General features: G+C 48.9%; 1 protein-coding gene across 5 annotated transcripts in view; it reads right to left on the bottom strand.

The window, feature by feature from the left end:
• fam13a (family with sequence similarity 13 member A) overlaps positions 1–14,035 on the bottom strand; it is a 30,191-nt gene that overhangs the window by 3,500 nt on the left and 12,656 nt on the right. For 2 of the 5 annotated variants that reach the window (XM_057035243.1, XM_057035246.1), the window contains exons 9-20: positions 12,796–12,837; positions 9,450–9,491; positions 9,135–9,329; positions 8,290–8,509; positions 7,260–7,318; positions 7,104–7,146; positions 3,489–3,633; positions 1,024–1,243; positions 810–951; positions 651–732; positions 365–570; positions 146–229 (exon numbers count right to left, since the gene is read on the bottom strand). In XM_057035243.1, coding sequence (XP_056891223.1) covers positions 146–229; positions 365–570; positions 651–732; positions 810–951; positions 1,024–1,243; positions 3,489–3,633; positions 7,104–7,146; positions 7,260–7,318; positions 8,290–8,509; positions 9,135–9,329; positions 9,450–9,491; positions 12,796–12,837 — 1,480 coding nt within the window. The remainder of the gene's footprint in view (positions 1–145; positions 230–364; positions 571–650; positions 733–809; positions 952–1,023; positions 1,244–3,488; positions 3,634–7,103; positions 7,147–7,259; positions 7,319–8,289; positions 8,510–9,134; positions 9,330–9,449; positions 9,492–12,795; positions 12,838–14,035) is intronic. The other 3 variants (XM_057035244.1, XM_057035247.1, XM_057035245.1) reach the window with 2 other exon arrangements.

Raw genomic sequence — 14,035 nt, forward strand, 5'->3', positions numbered from 1 at the left:
CCCGTTAAAGCTAATCGCACTTGAAACACTGTTATTCACCCATGACTTGCAATCTGGGTCATGCTGAAGTTAGAAAATATTCTGCCAGAGGAGCCAAAATATTTATGAGGAGATGAGGACTTCTGGGGGGGGGGTTAGCACTCACCGGACGGCCGTGGATGCTCTCGTAGTAGAGGAGCCCTTTCTGAAGGGCCACTTTCTCTGCCCCGATCTGCTCTCGCGTCATATCCTGCAAGGAGCGGGACAGGCGATGCGTCAGTGGATTTCAGAAGTGACCTGAATCTATCAGGTTCTCAAGCTAGCACACATGCATATTGCAGCAGCTCCACTGCACGGCAGCGTGCAGACGTGGTCGCTGGCTCACCTTGATGTCCTCTGGCCGGTTCACCTCCCCCCTCTTCTCCTGCAGCTTCTTTAAAATGGTCTCCAGGGTGGTCTCCGCGGGAGGCTTGGGCACTTTTTCCTGGGCTGGCTTCTTCTCCAGCTGCGAGCCGAAGCTCTTGGGCAGCGTGTTGCTGCGTTGGCGGGTCAGGGGCTGCAGGTCCTCTTCCGACTTCATCAGCTTGTGTTCTGTTGAGCACCATTAGCCTTACAGCAGACGTACACAGACACAGTGGTGACATTAGCCCTGCATGAGAGGAGAAGCTCACCTTTCAGGTCTTTGCGAAGCTTGGAGAGTTCGTTTACCCATCTGAGCACCTCTGGATTTGCAGCTTTATCGCCGTGTGAGGGCTGAAAAGCGGTCAAAGCAGAATTTAAAGCCAAGCTCGGGCGTTTTCATGCCCTACTCCCACATCTCATGTACCTACCCTGTACTTGTGCTCCTCCTCAAACTTCTCCTCGAACCTGTGGATCTTTTTCTTCAGAACGTGGATCCTCTTCGTGAGCTGGGCCGTCGTCAGCTCCTCTTTCTCGTCGTCGCAGGAGCCGAGAGACGAGCTGCGCCGGCGGCTGCGGAGAGTCGCGGCGTTAATTTTGCCCGCACGCGCCGTAGGACGGGCGAAACCGCGGCAAGCGTCCTACCTGATGAACGAGTGTGCGTTCGGCGGCGAAGGGGGCACTTCGGTGTCCGACACATACTGCTGGCACTGCCCGTAGGCGTAGAAGCGGGGCGATACCATGGGGTCGCTGTCTTCCTCCAACAGCTGGCGGATCAGAAAGCCGCCGGCGTGAGGGGACAGTCGCGGCTCCTCGAGGTCCGTGTTCTCCCTCTGCAGCGAAGAGTAGGCCGGCACCGGCTCTGCTGGACAAAAATAGACACCTTTTACCTCAAAAGCAGAGTTTAAAAAAAAAAAAAAGACAACTTAGCGGAGGGAGGATATACGTAAACCTAAATCCAAATCCTGAATGAACGCAGCTTTTGTTTCCTGATTCAGCTCTACAAAATGTTTAAGGCAATCCCCCCCCCTCCCTACGGGGGTCTTTTCCTTTCCCACAACTGCTGGTGAGATGTGCACAAACTCCACCTCTGCGGTTTCCACTGGCCATCAGAGTGAAAACAGGACAATCCAGGGGCTATTAATAATGCCCCAGTGCTCTGTGGGATAAGGTCAGGGTGGAGGACTCCCGAGGAGCCCACTGATGAGGTTGTGGCTTCCGCGTGCACGAGAGCGAGACCCGACGGAGGAATATCAGGCTCTCTGAAAAAGGGGAAAACAAACCCAGCGGGAAGTACGGAGAGCTCCTGGAAAAAGGAGGGAGCCGCCACGGAGGAGGAAGAGAAAACAAACGTCCAGGCTGCCGGAGAGAACCCGAGAAAACGCGCACGCCCCGTTCTTAAACTCCTAAAACAACTCATCTGAGATTCCAATCCCAGTCCAGGGGGCCACCACCTGCCCCTCCACGTACGTGCGCTGCAGCGAGTAGCGCGCCGCGGCAGGTGGATCGCCGAGTCGGGCCTGGTGGCAGCCCGTGAGGCTCCCCGGCATTTAAAATTAATCTTCTAAATCAACCCCCTCGCTGGCCGTCAGGGATTAAACAGACGACCGGAACGGTTTCTGGAAAGGTTGTTGCGAGTTGGAGGACGTTGCCAGGCAGTGGGAAAGGTCGCCCAGACAGTTGGGCTCATCCCGCACTCGAAGCAACGTGACTCATTGTCACGCCGCAAAAGAAAGCATGGCGCCGTAATTCCCCTTTTCTCTCAATCTCTATTAACTGGTGTTACAGAGAAAAAGCCCGGCGGGCCTTTTTCCCTCCTCGCCACCACTGAACATCACCGGGTCACTGTGACAGGCGCTCGCACCGAGTGTACTGGGACAAAGGTCGTGCGCCACTGTGGGACAACCTTGCTCACCCGCCAGCCCCTTACTGTAGGTCTGCTTCACCATCTCAATGACTCGCTTGAACCCTCCACGCCAGCCGTCGCTGGCACCGGGTCCGAGGGGATTCTGGACCAACCTGTCACTGCCAGTCATGCATGCTCGTCAGCTCAGCTGTGTGTACAGTACAGAATGTACAGGAGCACAATTTCAATGGAGGCAACCGACCAAGAAAAACACGCCAGGCTCTACCGTGACATTCCAGAAGAACATGGAAAAAAAAAAAAAAAAAAACGGCGCTCCGCTACATCCTCCCAGGAGGTTGAAACTGAGGCCAAAATCAGTGACTTCCTGTTCATGTGACAACATGTGACTTTTTGACACACACTTCCCCCCTTCTCAAACCTGTCCCCCCCCCATCCATCACATTTGTCCACTATAAAACTCCACGGAAACACGCGGAGGGCCGAGGTGGCCCTCGGACTTCAGAATTTCCAAACAGGCAGATTGACTCCTCAGTCCCGCCGCCATGGCAGGGAACAGGAAACAATAGAGGAAGGAGTGTTTGCAGGCCAAATATGTGAGGACATGTTGCAACAAGGTTCGTTCTGTAACTGCGTTTCCTTGGAAACCTGTTTGATTTCAGTGTCCAGTTCTTCTGCTTACATTTCATTTCTGACCCTCCATTAATGTGTGACAACCCTCTAAAGGAGTGACCCTCTCCATCTGCGCGCGGAAACAAACACATTAATAACACACTGGGGGACCGAGAGGAGGGGCCAACATAGATGACAACATCCCCCCCCCCCCCACCCCAGCACTGTCCCTGGAGACGTGGGAATCATTTCAAATCATTTTCTGGAGCTGCACGACTGTAAGCACCATCCCAACCGCTGCCTGTTAATGGTTGACCACTGCAAACAGCTGCAGACATCCAGAGAACAACTAGAACAACTTCTACCGCCAGCCACGCAAGCCACGCACGTCTTCCTCCTACAGATATAGGTGTCCTAAGCGGATCTTTTCAAGTTAAATCCTGCAGGGCAGACAGGAGGAGGTGCGCGGAGGGGCGGAGCAGCGGAGCTTGTGCAGCAGCTGCCCGGACACCCATGTGAAGAGCTGGTGCTCAACACTTTTAGTCCGAAGGAAAACATGTTTCGGAATAAAAATGGTCCTGCATGTGCGAGGAGCATGCGGCCCGAGGGTGAGCGCGACTGCGGGGCGGCCTACCTCCCCAGTGGTTCTCCTCGGTCAGCGCTGTCAGGTCCAGCCGGGGAACGTCCTCGCAGCTCGGCTTGTCGCAGTCCGGGTCTCCGCCGCCGACCCTCCCCGCGTCGCAACTGACGGGCGGCTCCTGGATCTTCATCCTGAACGTCTGGACAACCATGAGCAGAAGGAAGAGAGCGCTCAGCAACGACGGACGAGCCCGTGAACACACTCTTTAAGTTGGGGCACGCACTCTGGGGCCGAGCCTGCCCCGTCACAGGGGGCTGGTCCCCGGCTGTCATTGGCTGCTGCCGCTGGCCAGAACCTCCGCCCACACGCCTCCGACCGTGGGAGGAATAGCGAGGAGATCCCTCCTTCTCTCCCTCCCTCCTCCTCTTGTTTTTCCCCCCTTCTTTACAGTAGTTTTCCTCGCCTTCCTTCTTCTCACTACCGATCGAGTTTTTTTTAAAAACTTAAATCTACTATTTATTTCTACGCAATAAACGTCGCGTTCTGCACGGACGATACCCAAATTTAATCGGATTCCTTTAGCAACCCTTCAGCATTTATGAGACTCTAACATCTAGAAATGACAAAAGGAATCGGGTTATACTTTATCGACTTATTCATAGTCATTTTTGGCGATTAAAATAAATAGGAGTTGTAATTCCCTGACACATGCAGTTCTCCGCCCTGGACTTGTTTGTTTCGCAGGAGCACATGGGAGGAGGGGGGTGAGGCAGTGGGGAGGGGATGTGAGCCTGCACACGTAGGCTGACTGTTTTTTTTTTCTTTCCCCGTTCTGTTCCTTCCCTCCTTGCAAGCAAGCAAACATGCAGATTAAAACAGAGGTATCACATGCCTCACGTCCGGTAAACACAGCTTCGAGATCCGTTACACGTTTCATCTGTTGATTTCATCTTTCAAAATGGATTTCATTCCATTGTGTTCCCAGATGTGCAAAGAATTGTACTTGACACCTTGCTGGGGGGGTGATGTGGGAAAACAGCACGAAGATAATAAAATAAACCTCAAATTGTAATAGAAATATAATATTTATCTGATAGTCGTGATGGATAGCAACAGGGAAAACAACAGATGAAGCACCACACACAGTACAGTTACCTTTTCCATTCGTTTGGTTATTCTGTATTTCAGATTAAAAACCAAAATACAACCACCTTCTGCTCAACAATCTCCCCCGGCCTCCCTCATGTCTGTCTGCTCTATCAACTATTATGAAACTCCCGTCCAAAACGCTCTTATCAAACCACGTTATCATCAGAGTCCTGTTAGAGAAAGAACGTGTTCAGCCGGCCATACGCGGAACGTGTCCATAAAACATCTAACACTGGGGTCCCCTTTTCCTTCCTGCGTGTGGGATCAGGCTATTTTTAGGAAAAACTCGGCGCTAATGGAGCTCATACTGGGAGCTTACAGGAAGGGGTGCATTTTGGATCTGGTTACAGCTGCTCGCTCTTGAGTACAGTTCTTTTTGGCTGGTTTGTAAGAGATTACAACGTGCAGCACGAAGGGAACGTGCTGACTAAAATAATCTACCAGTTGAAATTACCCCGGGGCCTTCCCGTCAGGACCCATCAAGCCCCGCCCTCTTGTTTCTGAGCGAGGACATTCCGCAACGAATCCATCAGCAAACACTCCCTGACTGTGTATCACAATTCCCAACACTTCAAAGGGGGGCCCAACCAGCGGCCAACCTGACTCAAACCTATAATAAAGCAGACGGTAATCGGTGTACCGTTTCAGCCTGGTGCATTCTGGGAACATGCACGTCCTGATCTATTGCATCATCGGCCGTCAAGAAGACAGACTCTTCTGTATGTGAGACTTCAAATTAGAGCAGGAAGCAATGATGAAGACGAGTTGTCCCTTGTTAAACATTCAGGTGCAAATGGCTCATTGAAGGATTTTAATTTGATCGGACGCCTAATTATTTCACTGATTGATCAATCCGCTGATCAATGACCGGCAGGAACAGCTGGTGATTAGCGCTCAGTAGAGGCCCACTTCATCAGACCCTGAAGAAGCTCGACGGATTAAACAGCACAGATGTTACAGTACATCTGTGTCCTTAAAACACGCTCCATCCACAATTACGTCATCAGGAGATGACCAGCTGGTGCAAGGGAGGGACACCATGTGTGCGTGTGTGTGTGTGTGTGTGTGTGATGGTGAAAGGACTTTGTGTAATTCCCACAAATACAGCTGAATCATTGTCCAGCGTGACACACATCCACTTATATTTCTATCTCTGTGAGGACTCTTGCTGATATAAAACATTGGCATTAACCATAATTCAACCTCAACGTTAACCTAAACCCTCGAACCAGGTATCAAAGACACATGGTTGTGAGCAACCAGCCAAAATGTCCTCACTTCCCAAAATAAGCATATTCTGGTCCTCACTCTATGGCAGACACACACACACACACACACACACACACCACACACACACACACACACAAACACAAGCAGGATTTGTGCTGATGTAAGCTTCCTCCCTTCGTGTGTGTGCAGTATGACTTGTCCCTCTCTTGCTTGCTTTCCCTCTCACACACATCCTTGTACTTCTATATTTGCGAGGACTTTCAAGAAGCAATACACCCCCTTCTCCTAACCCAAACCCGAACCATCACAACTGTGTATTCGATATCGACGCATAGCATTGTACAAGACACCGAGAACACACACACATGCGCATTCACACACAAATGTGTACTTCTTTGTAAAGACTTTCAGTTTTACCAGCCTTTTATTCTTATACTAACCACCACCCCAAACAGACCGTTCAAGTTGTGAACACTAGGTAAAACGCCCTTGCTTCCAAAATAATGTCCTCACTCGCTATCAAAATGCATATTTTAGTCCTCACACACACCCACACCCACCCACACCCACACACACACACACACACACACACACACACACTTTGCCTGGTCTCTGTCAGGGGCAAGTGGTGGTGCTCAGCTCCTCCTGCCCACCCAAAAGAGAGTTAAAAGTTTTATTTACAGTACGTGGGGCAAATCTGAGACGCCGGGGGGGGGGGGAGCAGAGAAAATGCAACCTGCACACGTGAGCGGGTTACAATTACAGCCGTATGCAGCAATTCCTGCTATCGGTTTTCCTCGGGTTGAAGGTAAAAAGCGTGACAGATAAAATCAGGTAAATTATTGTTTTACAGGGACTACTGCGATCCTGATAGGATGCACAGGTGATAAAACACGGAGGCAGGTGTGTATCTGGAGAACTAACTAATGAGATGTTTAACCTACAGCCTGATTTAAAATAAAAATGGGCCCGTGGGCTATTTGCTTAGCAGGTGAGCTTATTGATACTATTTTCGCGTGGAAGCTCATGGCGACAAAACGTCTCTACTTCCTCTTATATTATATAATATTCCAAATATGAGCGTCGCCTTCTGTAGTTACTTGGAGTCAAAGTTCGCAGTAATGATCACTCCAGCAACTTAATTTGCAGTATAAAATAGGGAATAAAACTACTAAAGGAAGGAATAAAAACATTGTAAAATTCCTTCCGCCTGTGTAAAATAAGGACTCTCCAGTTTATAAAAAGAGGAAACATGATAAGAAAACCCAAAAGACCAGAAGAAAACTGTACCTGCTGCTGAGAAGAGCGGCCTTCTTTCCTTGGTGTGTAACTTCTGGGAAGTCAAACACAATGACACCGTCGATGAAAGACCTTTGCCAGAGTGTGATGCTGTGGTTGCATGAATGTAAATAAAAGGCTTTTACCGAATTAAAATAAGATACTTGCCCTTTCTGGAATGTCTCCATGGGATCTGTCCCTGTTCTCTCGCCAGCACAGTCCTCATCCTGGAAAAAAGGGGGAATGATCAACCCACAAGATTAAAAAGTCACAGTGGGCTGTCTTTATTTGCACGTTTGATTGGCGGCTGCAACGATTACAATCTCCATTCCCTTTATTAGCCTCCTCTTTACTACGGGTGGCGTCTGGAGGCCGACATGACCCCCAGACATCAACAGTAATGTTCTCCCTCAACAGCTCAGAAATGGAGCCAGGTCAACCACCACACCGGCTCAGAGCAAGTATGTAACAACAATACAAGATGACGATGACCAAGCAAAAATAAGGTTGTGAAATGCTGTATTTCATTCTGCACTGATGCCCATTTTCCAGAATATGGGCAACAAAGGCAGAAGCTTCCCTTAACTTAACAAGCTCACACTCCATGCGGCAGCTGTTCGCACCACCCGAGACACAGACCGCCACGAGCCAACCTCTCAGCGGAAACACTCCAGCCAATAGCGGCCGAGCCGGCGATGGCAGGCGAGCGCTCGATGTGTGTCAAGGCATCGTGACTCATCTGACCGGTTATGTAAGGACGTGAGTATGGGGATACCGCAGATCGAGAGTCAATCAAACTCCTTTCATCAGTTGGCTGGTTGGAACGCGTGCCTCAACCTTACATCATTCCAAGAGTGTCTAATTTATGACCCCAGCGTGCACAACGATCCAACTATCAGATGTATATATGGAGACTGGATGGTCACTGCTGGATCCCGATGGGAATATCAGAGGATTTAAACCCATTGGCTCTGGAGCTCTTTAACTTTCATTTCTTCAAAAATTGCAATAGGTTTTGATTTCAGTTTCCATTTCGGCCTCATTCTTGTTGTAACAGTGCAGCAGAATAGATTTTAAGAAGAGTCTCATTCATTTTATAACAAACTCATCAAGGTGCACCAATAATCCAGTGCCGGTTTTCGCAACCCACCTGGGGACCGTCAAAGGTAGACCGGCGGCGTGGCAAAAACGGACTCACCACGCGGGCGTCCTGGTTGTTGCTGAGCGGCACCAAGGTGGGACTGTGCTTCCTGGGTTGGGGAGCCGGTTCTTCGTGGCCGCTGCTGCTGTTGCTGATGCTGCCGCTGTCGCCGCCCGCTTCGTCCCCCGCGCAGTCCCAAATCCTCGCCTCTCTGGAGGGGATGTTCTCCTTGTTGGGTTCTGCCTGCTCTGGGGCGATTCTGTTCCTGGATAGAAAACTAGGAAGAAAGAGAAAACCGTCTTCAACCACACTCCCTCTGCACTTTATCAGTCTGACATTGGATGAAATATTGCTGCAAACAAACCAAAAAGCCCCAAGGTCATCCTCCCACCTCAGTCATTTATACTTTCTCTGGCAGTTAATGAGCTGTTTAGCTTCACTGCTAATTCTATTTAGCTCCTATTTACTGTCAACACTCTTATTGACATGGTCTGATCTCACTTGATGCGCTTCCCTAATCCATGTGTCAGCCAGTAATCAGACTGGAGCAAATCTCCATCAACAAGGATTAGATTCTTCCCACCACGACTCCAGTTGTTATGACTGTCTCTGTGGACAAGGTTACAACATGGAGTACATACAACGCAGAGTTGTAGCGGGACGAGATAAAGATTTAATATTGAATTCAAACAAAATTCCTATTATTTGCCTCCAATTTGAAGGTACGTCTTGCGTGTCGCGATCAGAGTTACAGGTCAACAGGGGGTGAACAACCTACAATTTCCTTTAACATGTGTGGGTAGAAAAGCTCAAACTTTATGTTGCGGTGACAAGATCCGTTGTGTGTTTCTCCAACAGTTGCATGCTGGTACCATCACCTAGCAACAACACCGTGACGGTACCTGCTTCTTTCCCTGCGTCTGAGCAGCTCTTCCTGTTGCTCCCTCCGTTGTCGACGCCTCTGTCGTGCACTCGTGCTCACACCTGGAGTTGGCGGGCGCGGGGTCAACTGACAGTCACCCGAACATTGACCCCTGGTGGGGTTTACGCTGAAGAGGTGCTGCTCCACGACTGAACTTATGGTCCCGTTCAGGAACCTTTCACAGTAAAAATACCCCCAAAAAACCCCGCAGTTGAGTAATGATTCACAAAGAACCAAATCCTTTAAAATCTGCTGACGCAACTGTGCGTCGCACGCGGCGAGAAATTCCACTTACTTCACCACATCTGGTCTGGAGCGAGCAGGAGACAGGTGGGGACTGGAGGAGTGGAGAACAAGAGGGTTAGTTGACACTGCAGAAACAGGTGGTCACGACAGGTCACCAAGCAACGCTGGATATCCCTTTGGGCTCCGGTTCTGGCTCCAGGTGATCAAAGCATGTACTGTGCATGAGCGGCTGGTATGTTCAGCTGTGTAGCATGCATGCTATAGCCCCCCCCCCCCACCAACCAGCGTGCTTCTATGACAACCACTATAGAGAGGACAATTTACAATCAATCAATCTGTCCGTCCGTCCGTCCGTCCGTCCAGTGTCCACGTCATTTTGTAATTTACCCAACAGATCTCTACAACTTTCACAAACATCCCGGCATTGTTTCCTGGAATACAGCTACCTCCACATATTTACAGTATGAGGGCGACCCGGAGGACTCTGTAAACAGTGTTGTTGATGGTCAAAGCATCACCTGGCTGAGGTTCCGTAATCCGCAGCGATAAAGTCAGAGATAACAGTGGCGTGACGATGGGAATGGGAATATTGACAGCTTAAGCTGCGAGGGTTTGTCAGGAGGCGGGCTGACAGGGGATGAGTTCAGGTATTTTGTTTTAAAGAGCAGAGCCACATTTGGGACTGTGAGGCTGACAAACGGAGCTGTGAAATAAGAATAGAAGTTATGTCAGCGTATGTCCTCAGAGGAGGCACCAGACTGAAGCTCTCAATTATCTCTGGGTACACTGGTAGATATACTTGCCCCCACCTAATAATAACCCTGGCAATGGATGCATCAGGTTAACGCTACAGAAAATGGTTTAACAGCTTACAGTTGTTGAGCGGCCTTTAAAGACAATAATACCTAAAATTTATGAGGCGTGCGGGGCTGGAGGTGGAACGGCTCCACAGACCTTTGTGTGAAGGTGAAGAAAATGTCGATTGCGTAACAGGAACGAGTGGAAAAGTCGCAACCTTCCATCCGTTCCAGAGACTTGTTCTTGCCACTACGGGTCCTGAGGGATCGGTGTCTCTTTTCAACAATTGATAAACAAATTTGGCCAAGACCGACTTAATGTGTAAAACTAAATCCTCATATAGACTCCGGTTCTCTGTAATGGCGCTGGCGCGTCCACTTGTCCTCCATTTAAACCATCACTCAAATAACACACTAAACTTAACTGTATGTGAGCTATAAATACCTCCTGACAGCAGCTCATCCTTCTAAATGTGAATTCAGCGCAGTATTAAAAACATGGCCGTGTCAGATGGTCTGACAATAAAGATGGCTTCCCAGGGCGCCATGGCGACAAAATGACGTGGCCACCGTAAAGGCAAGTGATTTTCACGTCCAGATAATGTTAAAATCCCTCCATTCTGTATCATTTCTTTTCTCTCTTCATTAGAAGGAGCCTGGTTGGGATGAAACATACTTTCAAAATAAAAGCAATGCGCGGTTGTTTTACTTAAGTCCTAATTTCCAGGTACGTAATCTCACACAGGCTGGTCCGTGAGCTTCTGCAGGATTTACATTGTTGCGTAATTCCTTCTATACCATAAAGACCTGGTGGGGTTGAACCCACTCTGGGGCTTGAGTGTTAAATAAATGTCAGATTTCAGAGAAGGAAATTCAAAACAGTGGTTTGATGAAGATCCAAATCCAAAATAAGATTTGAGACAGTTTTGACTCATTTAGAGTAGTTTCACGTTAAAAAGGAAAACTGTTGCTCCTGTCAAGTCACCGTAACGTCCCATAAATCATAAACTGAGAAGCGCTGATCTGGGGAGGTGCAGAGGTTTAAACCCATTTGACTGATGATTTCCAGGTCATAAGACCCCAGAGTCTGTTGAACTGGTCGATCTAGGCCCTCCGAAGGCGCCGTTTGTGTGGTCTGTGCTAGTTTAAGAGCTTAAAGTCTATATAGGTTTCATCCTGGACAGTTACAATGTAAATAATGGCGGGGACAACATGGCCTGCCTTTGCTTTTACTGCGCATTTTAGCATTTTAAAGTCAAGAGTTCTTCATAATAAGCAAGGAAACTATGCCAACACCTCCAGAGTGGAAGCTTGTGCTGGTTTAATCCCCTGGACTGTGCACCCAAAGGTATCCATTCACGTAATCTAGAATAAGATCTGAGCCAGAACTTGACTGAGGCTCAAAACAGGCTGCTGATCTATTATCCATGGACTGGACTCAGATTAAACCCCTGCGTGCGTAAAGAATGTGCAAGGAGAAAATCTGCCCGCGTGCGTGACCAAGAACACGTAGGCTGTGGAGTCACGACAGCAGCCTGATGGGTGTACTGGGGTATTGACCCAGTCACTGGAAGCGTAGATCGACTGCAAGCATGGATTTCAGTCACCGTTATTACTGCATTTACGTTCAATGCAGTTTGAACTGGGAATAGACGACTTAAAAGAGTTAATATTTAAATCAAATCATTGGTTCCTGTAACTATCCTGGGAAGGTTTTCCTTCTTTCCTATCAGTTCCTTTGAGGAACCTTTTTAATACACACGACAGAAACCTGTCAGGTTAGTCAACAAACACTTCAGCATTTATCAATACTCAGTAGCCCGACTGAAGAACCAGCCCGTTACACCAACAGAAAGATTTAGATTAAAGGGTTATTACTATGGGTGGACCCACATCGGTCACATGATCAAACACACTGTCCCCATGCACATGTGGGCCCTTTCTTGGTCATAAGAGTCACCGTTTATTGTTCATTTTATGATTATTCTTCCATCCCAGAGTGAATCCAGGCCTCCCGCTTCCTTAAGACAGAACACGCCCTGTGCGTGGATTCCTAATGGTCCCGCCCGGCTTCATAGCCACGGGTGCATCCTGCTGCGCCGCTGCACGTCTTATTGTTTAAATCAAATGAAATGAGGCGATGAGGTTTTGATGACCGCCTGTCCAGAAAACGCAGATGTGTGCGTCTCCAACATGCACTCGATGTCCCGTATTGACTCCACTGTTGACAAACCCAAGGGTCGTTTTTGGCTTGACGTTGACGTTCTGCTGTCTGACAGAGATTTCACCGTTTCTTCCTCGCAACTCTGATATTTTGGCGTGTGTTTTAACCACCAATGTGAGGGTTGCTGTGCTGCCTTGTGTGGGGGTTGATTTAATGTATAATTATGATTATTAATGAAGGCGCTCGGAGGTTCTGAATGCAGAAGCCCCCCCCTGGAATTCAAGTTTGCCACAACAAAGGCACATGTGACGAGCACGCTGTTGCATGTGCACCCAGTGCAGCATTTATCCTAAGGTTGGCTCTATTGTTTCCACCCCCCCCCCAAACTTGACCCAACCGACTGTTTTCTACCAGGTCAAACAGAGAGCACCTACCTCACGTAGAAAGGAGATATTGGCCTCTCTTCTCCTCGAGGGCTGTGAGATGAAAACAAACACACATAATTAATGGAAGTGTTCGGTTAAAACGTCTTTAAAAACATCAGGCCCCCAACCCCTCCCCCCCCCTCCCTGCGGGTCACATGGGCTCAAAATAGGAGCATAAGGCTGGCTTTTGTCTGCAGAATAATACCCACGCTGCGCCACAGTTGAGTGGTTTTGTGGAACTTGTCTCTGGTGATTATTGTGAACCAGGAAAGGCCGCCGCTGTAGAGTATCGGCAATCTGCTGCCTCGGGACAGCAGCCGGCAACACAAGCTGTAATTAGGCAACAATAAGAGGAACTCGGGCTTGGCAGCGCGCGCAGAAGTTGCTTCATATTTCCATATCCTGACACTTAAAGGCAGAAACGGGAAAGCCCGAGCAAATCGGACAGCTCAAGACTTATTTTCTTGGATAAATAATGTTGCTTTGATTTTCTTGGCTGACCAACGAGTCTTCTCAGACCTGCGAAGCACCCAAACATACATCTCTCTATCAATCAGATTATGTATGTTAAGGGATTAGAGCGGTTTTGCACCGGCTCCGGTTGGCTTTGGATCAATATTTTGAAGAGGTTGTCCTGAATCAAACTGATATTTTATGTAGTGTTTCATCGACGCATCGACGGATGAGGCTCGTCCGACGTGCCTCGGTCAAAAGGCTGTAAACACGCTGGGCCGGGGTTCTCCTGAAACCACAGAAAAACAGGCTTCTTATTGACCAATCGCTGGATATTTGCTTCTCAGCTGTGTTTTGGAACACGGCGTGCTCGGCGCGAGGAGCCGCGGCGTTGGCGGGAAGCTACGTCGGCTCTTTACGTCGCGATCATAACAAAGGATTAAGGTTTCAGGGGGAGAAGAAGTCAAAGCTTTGTTCTATTACACAAGCTTCAGGAATCACGTCTGCAGGTAAAGTACACTAAAATAAAAATACCACAGCGGGGCGGGGGGGGGGGGGTTCTTAAGTCGTGTTATACAGTCTGGCATGCGTATTAATATCATGTGTGCCTCGCTGCTGTTGTGAATTGCAAAAGCGGAAATCCTGCTTACCCACTACCTTACTAAAGGAATAACAAGAAGCTTTGCGGGGGAAAATCGGGAAAAAGCCGGATCTCTCAGAGGTAACCGGAAAACCGCCGTAACACTTTGGCGAATCCACTATGTCAAAGGAACACAAAATTCTGAAAGGAACTTGA

Source organism: Takifugu flavidus, chromosome 6, assembly GCF_003711565.1.
Source record: "Takifugu flavidus isolate HTHZ2018 chromosome 6, ASM371156v2, whole genome shotgun sequence".
Classification (NCBI taxonomy): Eukaryota; Metazoa; Chordata; class Actinopteri; order Tetraodontiformes; family Tetraodontidae; genus Takifugu; species Takifugu flavidus.